At 54.6% G+C, this 10,679-nt stretch overlaps 1 protein-coding gene across 1 annotated transcript; it reads right to left on the bottom strand.

The window, feature by feature from the left end:
• Positions 1-16: 16 nt before the first annotated feature.
• On the bottom strand, positions 17-7,728 carry LOC310906725 (serine/threonine-protein kinase pim-1-like; the record flags this gene model as incomplete). Its single annotated transcript, XM_083856179.1, has 7 exons — positions 17-1,186; positions 1,442-2,581; positions 2,853-3,029; positions 3,240-3,609; positions 3,706-3,756; positions 3,839-4,035; positions 7,632-7,728. 6 exons carry the CDS (start codon positions 7,726-7,728, stop codon positions 2,442-2,444), a joined length of 1,032 nt encoding a protein of 343 aa, XP_083712305.1. The 3' UTR covers positions 17-1,186; positions 1,442-2,441.
• Positions 7,729-10,679: the final 2,951 nt, after the last annotated feature.

Genomic DNA, 10,679 nt, shown 5'->3' with positions numbered 1-10,679 from the left:
TCTTTATTTTCAGGCACATATCCTGAAGGAATGAGACAGGTCTCAGAGTGATAAGCTACTGCCTGCTCTGTCCTAGCTTGGATTCACCTTCCAGAGAGGCTCAGAACTGAAAAGTGATGCCATTTACTGCTGCCTGAAGTAATCCAAAGGGGTGTACAATGTTTGGGTGTTATTTGCCTTGCATGTAGGATTTTTCATTCTTCTAATATTAAGAAAGCTAAAACAATTAGAATTGGAGTACCGTGGGAATAGGGACATGATAAGATCAAAATATTTAAAAGTAGAAGGTCAAGTCAAGAGTAGTTATGGTAGGAAAAGAGAGAAGGGAGGGAGATGATTCGAACCTCTGGATAATGGGATTGAATCTTCTGCATTTGCTAAGCTTGCTGAGCTCTGCTATGGAAGCAGGGGATAGTACTCATTTGGTAGTTTAATTGAGTTGATTACTCAGAGGCCTGCTTGGACTCACTTTTTTCATCCTTTTGTAAATGGAAAAGTTCATTGTAGAGAGAAAATGACCTGGATTGCTCTGGTCTGAACCCAGCTCATACAGGACTGTTAATCCTTGAATATAAAAATCCCTATGAGCAGCTGCTCCTTTAGGATGTTCTGAACCAACATCAAAGTTGTAAACTTCCATGTCAAAATGGGCTCTTAGAGTACATGGAGCTGTTTTCTCTGGGTGGTTTGGTCAGTTGCTGGGAAGCGGGAAGGATGAAGAATTTGGGCTGGGGTTGAGCCAAAATGGCAATTTTCTGCTTCTGATTTCCTCCCAGCTTTTGCACCAGGGCCACAACTCCATCCTTGCAAAGCACTCCCCTTTCCAAGTCACACGTGGGCCTGGCTGGCAGCTCTGGGTTATTGCAGGGGCTGCTGCAGCTGGCAACAGGAGCTGCTGTTGCATTTTTCACATCACTCAACCCACCCTGCCAAATGCCATCAAGTGGCTGAGGAAGGACACAAAAGCGTTACCCTGGAGGAAGGGGAACACAAAAGGGTTACCCTGGAGGAAGGGGAACACAAAAGCTCAGAAGAGGATGAAAGAAACACTCTGATGATGATGATGATGATGGTAACAAAAAAAAAAAAGATTCATTTTTGACAGCAAATGAACACCCGCTCCCTCCCGCCCTCCCAGCCTGGCAGGCCCGGCAGTGCTGTTTCCATGGCACGAGGTGATGGTAGCCTGGGGAGAGAAAGCAGACAGCCACAGTCAGTCCCAGAAGGCTCCTGTCCCCCCTGTCCCACCACGGGCTGTGCTCAGAGCCCAAAGCTCCCGAGCCAGTCTCTGTTTTTAGAGGAGAGCAGCATGGCAGGGCACATCCCACCTCCTCTGCTCAAGCAGAGCACAGAAACCTCCTCAGCAGCTGCAGGAGCTGGATGCTCGTCTGCTGCTGCTGCTGCTGCTGCTGCCACCCGTGCTGGGGAGCCAGGTACCCACCTCTGGAGCCCTGCTGCCAGGACAGGAGCTGATCCCACACGAGGTCCTCGTCCTTCTGGAAGGGGATGTCCCTGCAGACTGTGGCCCCCGGGGTAGCACTGGCACTTGATGCACTCCACGGATGGTGCCAGCACTTCCCCATCCAGTCCGGGCACCAGGAGCAATCTTCCTGGAAAAAAACAAAGAAAAATGGCTTGAAAGTCAGCTCAAAACAAAACATAGAAACAAGAAAAATAATCAAAGATAATCATGGTTTCAAGGGACTGAAGAAGAAAAAAGAAAGAACATTTGCTTGAAAGTCAGCTCAAACTAAAACCTAGAAACAAGAAAAAAGCATCAAAATAACCATCCTTTCAAGGGCCTGAGGAAGAAAAAACAAAAAACAATTGCTTCAAAGTCAGCTCAAAAGAAAACCTAGAAACAAGAAAAAGCATTAAAGATAATCATCGTTTCAAGGCCCTGAGGAGGGTCTGACCCACTCCATGCGGGAATTCAACCTCTCCACGGGTGGGGAAAACCCCACCTTTCCCACCCGTAAAGCCAGCCCTTCCTCACGGGCCTGCAGAGCAGCCCAGCTGGGGCACGGCTTGGGAACCGCCCGGCAGCCGGAGCATCCCCCGCCCGCCCCTCCGCCCGCTGGGGACTCATCTTGATTTCATCGGGGAGCAGAGCCAGTCCTGCAGGAAGGGGCTGTGACCAAAGCCACTCCAGCTCCAGGACGGTGTTCCCTGTGCTCCAGGAGAACACGCCGGCCGTGCCTCGGCCTGCGGGGACGTCACGATGCCGCTGAGCTGCGGAGGGATCCTGTTTCCCCTTTTCCACTCCGTGGCACCTTCACCGCAGCGCCGAACCTTCTCCAACAGGACGGGGAGCGCTGAGCGCCGGGACCAGCGGAAGCGTCTCCTCGGGTCTGATCTCTCCTCCGTGCGGCGGCCGCAGGGAAATGCTCTGTGCTTTTTTCTGAGCGCCACAAGACTGCTCCTCGCTGGGCTCCTGGACCCTACTGTGCAGAGGGATGGATCTGCGCTGTCTCCTGGGCCAGCTGGGGCTCCTGCAGCCAAGAGTGCTCCAGAAGGTCTTCCAAGGATGGCCTTTGAGCGGGGTCCATGGATAAGCACCACCTGATGAGGCGCCGGCACTCTGCAGAGAGAAGCCAGGAATCTCTGCTCAGCTCCTGTCCCACCTCTCCCGGATTCCAGGCTGCCCAGGCCACGCCAGGAGTGCTCAGGGCTGCACCCAAAGCTTCCCATCGATCCTCCCTTCTGGAGCAGAGCGGCACAGAGACACACTGCCACCTCCTCCAGCTGAGCCCAGGAGATGAACCTCCTCTCCTCCCCAGCTGCAGGAGCAGGAGCCCGATGTGCCAACCCCGGGGTGTTCTTCCTCCCGTGCCCTGAAGGGGCATCCCAACCTGGAGACACGCGGGCTGGGAAGAAGAGCTGGCCCCGGACGATGTCCTCAGCGGTGTGGAAAGGAAGGCGCCCACACACCAGGTGATAGAGCAGGACGCCCAGGGACCAGATGGTGGCTGGCTGGCCATGGTAGCGGCCGAAGAGGATCCACTCCGGCGGGCTGTACTCTGGCGTTCCTACGGACACGGGCACGGCCCGTCAGGCCCATCTCCCTCCCTCCCTCCCAGGCAGCTCCACAGCAGCCGCCCCTGCCCCAGCGAAAAGCAGCTCGGCTGCATCCGCCTGAAGGAGAATTACCTCTCCCTCCCTCGCTCCCTGTTCCCCCTGTGCCGGCAGAGGGAAGAGCCTCCGCTGCCCGGCACAGGGGGCCCCGGCTTTGGGCTCACCTGCCATCCGCGTGTAGAACGCGTCCTGGAGGATGGTGCCGCAGCCAAAGTCGATGAGCTTGGCCTCGCCGGTGCTCAGGTCCACGAGGACGTTCTCGGCCTTGATGTCGCGGTGCAGGACGCCGCGGCTGGTGCAGTGCCGCACGGCCCGCAGCACCTGCCGGAACAGCCCCCGCGCCACGGGCTCCGCCAGGAAGCCCCGCTCGGCCAGGAAGTACCAGAGGTCCTGACAGCGCTCCGGGCGTTCCATGACCAGCGCGAAGCCCTCGGGCAGCTCGAACCAGTCCAGGAGCCGCACGACGCCTCGGAACTCGGGGCACGACACCCGCCGGAGCAGCACCAGCTCCAGGGGCACCGGGGCGCCGTCGTGCTGCGGGGGGAGCGCGACGGGCTCAGCGGGGCCTCGGGCACCCCCCGCCCGGCTCCCGCCCCGCCGGCCGCTCCCGCCTCGGCCCCGCTCGCTCACCAGCTGCGCCCACTCCGAGACGCGCTCCCGAGACACCAGCTTGACGGCCACCTGCGAGCCGAGGCCATTAGCGGGCTGAGCTCGCCGCCCGCCGCCCGCCGCCGCCTCCCTCCGCCCCGGCCCCGTCTCTTACCGGGGCGCCGTCGGCGAGGCGGGTCCCGGAGTAAACGCTGCCGCAGCCGCCGCTCCCCAGCAGCGGGCCCGCCCGGTAGAGCCGCTCCAGGGGCGGCTTCTCCGCCGGCGCGGGCGGCACGGCGCTCTCGGCCTTCTGCCCGGGGCGCTCGGGCTGCGGCGGCTCCGGGCCGGCGGCGCGGCCGCCCCCGGGCGGAGCTCGGGCCGGGGAAAGCGGCGGCGATGCCGCCGGGGCCGGGGCCGGGGCCGGGGCGGGGGCCGGGCGGCAGCGGGGCGGCTCCGGGCGGAACCGCGGGAGGGGCCTCGCTCGGGGCCGGGCCAGGAGCCGCGCCAGGCGGAGCCAAAAGCCGGAGCCGCTCCGCCGCCACCAGCGCCAGGAAGCGCTCCAGAAACTCTGCCAGACGCGCCACAGCCAGTGCGGAGAGAGCCCGGCGGGGACGAGCCCGCGGCGGGCCCGACGGGGGCGGACAGGGCGGCGAGTCGCCCACGGGCGCCCTGCGGGACGCGGCATGAGCCGGGCCGGGAGAGGCGGGACACGGACGGGACCGGAGGAGAGCGAGGGGGAGAGGGAGAGGGGCCGGGAGTGAGTGAGCGGAAAACCGATCGGGAGAGTCGCTGCTGCTGCTGCTGCTGCTGCTGCTGCTGCTGCTGCTGCTGCTGCTGCTGCTGCTGCTGCTGCTGCCGGTGCCGGTGCTGAGCCGCCGGGGCGCGCGGCCGCCCGTCCGTTCGCTTCCATCGCGAGCCCGATGGAACCAAACAAACAAACACAGAAATAAAAAAAGCGAAGCTGATTCCCGTTAGAGGAGTACCCAGAGGTCTTGACAGCGCTGTCCCAGCACCTCACCGCCCTCGCGGGGAAGAGGTTTTTGTGAATATCCGATTTAAACCTGATGTTTGGTGCCATTTTAAAGGCGGCGCTGCTGCACGTGCAGGATTCCTTTCTCCAGCTGAGGCGAGAACGGAACTGAAGGGGACATGAGTCCCTGTACCGCTGTCCTCTCATCATCCTTTCTGCAGAGAGCAGGCAGAGAAACGAGTGGTTGTAGGGAAAAAACAAACGTGCTTTTCCAACAGCAGCTGAAAGCTGCTCCTTGTGCACACGCAGAACCAACAGCGTGCACTGACAAGGAACTTGTAAATGTCCTGCTCCACCAGGCGTCTGCACTCGGCTCTGCAATACTGGGGAAGACACGAGGAGGTTTTGCTGGAATCCCCTCTGCCCGTGGCTGCCAGCGGATCGTGTCTTTCCCTGTCCCTGTTCAGGTGGCAGGGGAACAAACTGCCTCAAGGTGCCCAAGGAAAATTACTTGAAACATTTGACTACACACTGGATGGTGTTCTGAGGAGAAACGATGGATTGTGTATTTTCATAATGGGAATATGGTACCTACACACACCCCTCAAAAACTGCAACTGTAGCACCAATCCAGCTTCATCAAAAGGTTTGTCAAGCATTGGAGCAGGCTGCTCAGGGAAGTGTTTGGGTCACCAACCCTGGGGTGTTTAAAAGATGTGTAGATGTGGCACTTAAGAACATGTTTTAGCGGTGGACTTGGCAGTGTTAGGTTGATGTTGGGCTGGATAGTCTTAATGGTTTTTTTCCAACCTAAATGATTCTATGAAACTGCAAAACCAAATGTGGTAATATTAAATGTAAATGGATTTTCAACTGCAGCAATATTTTTCGAAGCACATCTTGCCTGAAGAAGTCTCCTGCTCTTTTTGAGAGCTGGATGTATGTTTTCCCGTGTCTTTTGCAGCATTACTTTAAAGCTTATTTCTGGTGAGTTTGAGATGTTTCTATTGAGAACTCCTGGAGTGGAAAATAAATTATTTTCTATGTTATTTCTTTGCAGCACTTGCATGTGTCTACTGGGGATGCTTTAAGTTTTTCATATGAAGAGACTTACTTCTAGCAAAAAGAATGTTTTTCTGCACTTGGTAATGTTACTCCAACGGCACAGCATGGAAGACAGAAAAACTTGCCAAGTGGATTAGCAACTAAGAATGATGTCTACCTGCAAAGAAACACATGGAAAAAAATTACCAAAAAGAGAAAGCTCTTAGCAGTTCTTTCAGTCTACACAAAAGATATTTGTGGGGTAGGAGGGGGTGGTCTAATTCAAGGCTTTCCCATTACTGTTGATCTGACAGTGAAGTATTTTTATAGAAAATTACTGCAAATTGCTTTCAGATGCTACATTGGACAAGCATTTGCAACTTGGCAAGCTGAGATGGGCTCGTGTATTGTGTTCCTCTGCAGTGATTAGGATGGAGATACAATTAGTAGTGTGTCTGGGGTTTGGGCTTTTGTTCCCTTTTTTTTTTTTTTTTTTTTTTTTTTTTTTTTTTTTTTTTTTTTTTTTTTTTTCCCTTGATTCTGGCAAGGTGCTTTGGGTGGGTAAGTGAAGAGAATTTCATCTAAAGGCTAATTGTATTTCAGGAGACTAAAACTTCCCATTGTTGAGAACTACTTCGGACCTCCCAAGTTGCATTTTATGGTTGTGATCCCTGCTGCATTGCCTGATGCTGCAGGAGTTTTGCTCTCATGTCTGTCACTGACTTTCCAGCAGTCACAGCCTCCTGGAGATGTCCTCTCTGCCTTCTTCTCCCCAGACTGCCCAAGGCCAGCCCTCTCCCCTCGGAGGCACTGTGCTCCATGTCCCTAACATTTTGTAGTCTCAGCTGGCTCCTCTCCTGTTTTGCCACATCCCTCCTGAACTGGAGGATCTAATACTGGAGATGAATCCCAGAGAGGCCTCAGCAGCTTTGGACAGAGTGGGTAGAAATCACTCTTCTGGCTGTGCCAGACATGTGTCTGTTTATCTTCTCCGTGATGGGAACTTACTTCTGGTTAATGGTCAGCCTGTTGTCTGCCAGAACCCCAAGTCCTTCTCAGAAGGGCTGTTGAGCAGATTGAATCTTCCAGCTTGGCCGAATGCACGGAGTTGTGTCACCCCTTGTGCAGAGCTCTGCTCCTCTCTGCCATGGACACCACCAGGTGCTCCTTCTCAGGCTGACTGAGGCCCCTGTGGGGTCCAGGCAGACCTGCAGTAGGAATGGTCCCAGACCTATTGAGGACCTGTAAGTAGAACCTGCTGCTGTAGCAATGCTCCTACAAACCAGCAGTTTTGTGATTGTGCTGGAAGCTTCCCACTATCATATGAACCATATACAGCTTCAGCTGCATGACCTTCAGGATGGGTGCAGCATGGTTTTATGCAGTGATACACTCCTTGTTCTCTATTTCCTTCTACAGTTCAATTTTATGAAGTAGTTTGGCTGGAAAGAAATGCTCCAGTTTCTGAAATCTGTGGAGTTTCCATGCAGACAGGTCCTGCCATAATTATTTTTAGCATGTGGCTTCTGCTGTCAGTTTCTGACATGGCTCCTATTGGACCTTTTCCAGTGAAATCGGAATGTGGGGTTTCAAGCTGTTATCCTGCATCCACCAGCAGCAATGGCCAATGCACAGACAGCCAGCAGCACTCATTAAATATTATCCATTACATAGGAGCCTGATTTCTGCCCTTGCCCCTTCCAAAAGGATACTGGTTCTCTCTGAAAGACACAAGTGAATATTTCTCAGAAATGTACAAACATGGGGAAATGCTTACTACTGGGCTTCTGGGCAGAAATGATCAGTGTGTTTCCTCTCACACTATACTCGTGCCCCTCCTGGTAAAGAAGAACCTTCCCAGAAAGGGCTTGTGCTGCAGCAGGAGAAACAAGGCTCTGACTAATGCAAAATCTCGTGCAGGAGCTCTGTCTGCTGGGAAGTGGCCATTGCTCACTTCCCTCCAGCAGCTCGTGCTGGCCACTGGCAGTGCTGGCTGAAATATGGAACTTGCAGCAGCGAGAGAAGGAGGCAGGGATCAGGCTGGACCTCATGCAGGCTTTATTTTTGCAAGAGGGAAAGGCGGTGGGGATTAAAAAAAAGAAGGAAAAAGTGATGCAGGGGTCTGGCTGGATTCCAGCTGCCACACACTGCACCACCAGCTGGTATCCTCGAAGGGCCACCATCTGGCAAATGCCACAGAGATGTCACCTACCTTGCCCCTGCAGCCATTACTGCCCTGCAGCACCATTTGCCTAAATATAGCAATTTTTGCCTTCCCTGTTCTTTGCAGAACAAATGCTGCCACAAGCTGTCACTGCTGGCACCTTGCTCTTAGTGTGACACCATAGAGGTGGCTTTTTTAAAAGGCTGTGCAGTCCTTCCTTCCTTCCTTCCTTCCTTCCTTCCTTCCTTCCTTCCTTCCTTCCTTCCTTCCTTCCTTCCTTCCTTCTTTCCTCATATCTCTACATTAATACCTTCCTTCATACACCTCCTTTGGGGCACAACCAACCTGTCCTGGGACTGACAAAAATGCAGCTCTTCCCCTGACCAATTCAGCCTTCAGCATTCCAGAACGAACTTGCCCGCCTCCATTTCTGATCCCACCTGGCTCAAACAGGACCCTCTAAGGATACCTTCCCTCTCACAGCAGCTCCAGTCCATAAACAAAAAGGACGAGCAGGCCAGTGGCCACTTTCCTTCTGCAGCACCATCAGATGCAGGGCCATGCCCTTTAGTCTGGCATGGAAAGATGCCAGAGGGTTGGGAAGAGGTTTTCAACTGTGACAAATTGCATTGATGTCACCCGTCTGGAGCAGGTGGAGTCTGCCAGAGCATGCTGGTGAGAGAAGCAGAGCTCCCATTTGAAGCTGTGGCCAGGACCTGGGGCTGCAGAGCACAAGGCAGCATTTCAGATCAAAGAAGTGGCAGCAGGATGGATGGATTGTGAACACAGCTGGAAACAACAAGGCATCCAGTCTTAGCAGGGTATTTTCTGTGGCTGTGGGGTGCCATGCCACCGACTGCAGCTGGGGCTTGTGGTCCTTGAAGACACCAAAACTCTTCAAGCAATTGGCATTGCCTGAACTCTCACAATGATGTCCAATACCCAAATGCAGCTTTATTGAGTTCATTTGACTTTCCTCCATGGTGTTGAGGAGGAGCCCAGCCTGTTTCTCTGCAGCATGTGGCCTGACTATCCTACCACAGCCACATCCAAGGAATAGGAGGAAAAAGAGAAAGAGAGAGGAGTCTTCCCAAAGCATGGGAAAGCAAATGACGCCTGATACTAATTTGATCTGACCTGTTTCTGAAGGCAGTGGAGGACACACCTCTCAGCTCCATCTGTCTCTCTTGCTGAAGAGAAGGGACACAGACACTCCCAGAGAAACCTGTGGGTGTTTTTACAAGAGCAGAGGAAGAACAGGCAGCTGCCATGGATAGAAAGCAGGATTTAAGAGGGAAAATAATCTTGCTTTCTTCATTCATAACCATTTCTACCCAAGCAGAACTTGGCAAGAACATAATATGGGAACAACTATAAGCCAGTTCCCCTCTAATGGGATAAAAATGAAGACTGAGAGGCAAGAGCAGAAGGGTGACAAGGTTATCGGCTTTCCCCAGCAGGAAGTCTGTCAGCCTTTCTGGATGGAGCTCAAATTCCCTGGCATTTCCTTCTGTAACTCGGTCAGAGCTGCTGCTGCTTCTGAACTTGTCACAGAGCCCAGTCCCCTTGGGCTGGCTCTCAGAGCATCTGTGGCAGCCCTGTAGAGCTAATCTGTGCCTGTCCCGGTGCTTCCGCTGCAGAAAGCAGCAAAGTGCCGCAAAATCCTCGGTCACGCGCCGGGAAAAATCACTGAAACCCGACCCTGAATCTGGCAGCTTTGAGACCATTTCACTTGTGAGAGCAAAGGTTATAAAACAAAGCCAAGGACAGGAATGCTCAGGCCAGAGTGGTTGGAAGGACAAACACACAGACAATGTGCAATTTCAAAGGCATCACCTGCCAGAGCCCAAGCTCCTCTGGAGCTCCACAGAGCTTCGTTTCTGCTCTGATAATCACACATGGAAATGAGGCCAATCCCAGCCCCCTGTCCAAACGCACCTTTCCAGCAGAGAGGGAAGACCCCACACCATTATCTTTGGCAAGGCAGGCAGGGGCAGTGAGCAGATGGCATATTCTATTGTCCAGTGTTCCCCCTCATCCCACTCTGTTTTTTTCAACCATCAGTCACTGGCAGCAGAGGCGCGGTGGGCAAAGCTGCTCCTGATTCACTGGCACACAGCCCCAGAGGTGCCCCAGCACCACTCACCACACACCTTCAGGGGCTGCACATCTGGGGAGGAGGGTTCCCGCAGCTTTCTGGTGCTTGTTCCCCACACAGGAAGGGTCGGGAGCGCAGACAGGGGTGGAGGCAAGCACCCCACATGCCTCCTCCGTGCTGGAAACCTGTGTGCAAGAGTGAAAATCCTACAGCAGCATCAGTAGTGTGAGAGGAGAGGGGGACATGCTTTGTCCCATGGGGACATGCACAACGCTCCAAAAAGTCACAAGATGAGGGGAAGCCGTCCCGTGGACGAGAGAAGAGGTTGCCGAGAGAGTGCATGGGATGGGTGTGCAAGGAGGCCGTGCCAGCGGTACAGGCATGGACACAGATGTGGGATGTCCGTAACATGTGGCTCCCGTGCCCCACTGGGGGAAGGCCGATACCTCCCAAAAACCAGCAGCGCCCTCAGGATCTCCCGCAGGATCCAGCACTGGAGGATGTGGGCAACTGGACAAGGCCGGGATTACAGTGGTTTCCCAGCTGTGTGCGCCAGGACAAGGAGGGCTGGGCTACCACACACCCAGCTGCGGGCAAATTCCCTGTGCCAAGCTGGAGGGACAGAGATGGGAACAGGGAACAGGGAAGTCGGCCCCTGGTGCACCGGGACAGCACCGCGGTGTCCCCGGCCTCCGCTGCTGCAGCGGCCCGGGCCGGGAGGGTTGGTGAACCTGCGAATC

Source organism: Zosterops lateralis, assembly GCF_965231275.1.
Source record: "Zosterops lateralis genome assembly, chromosome: 3".
NCBI lineage: Eukaryota > Metazoa > Chordata > Aves > Passeriformes > Zosteropidae > Zosterops > Zosterops lateralis.
The sequence above is the reverse complement of the archived record's forward strand: the minus strand, read 5'-3'. Positions and strand labels throughout refer to the sequence as shown.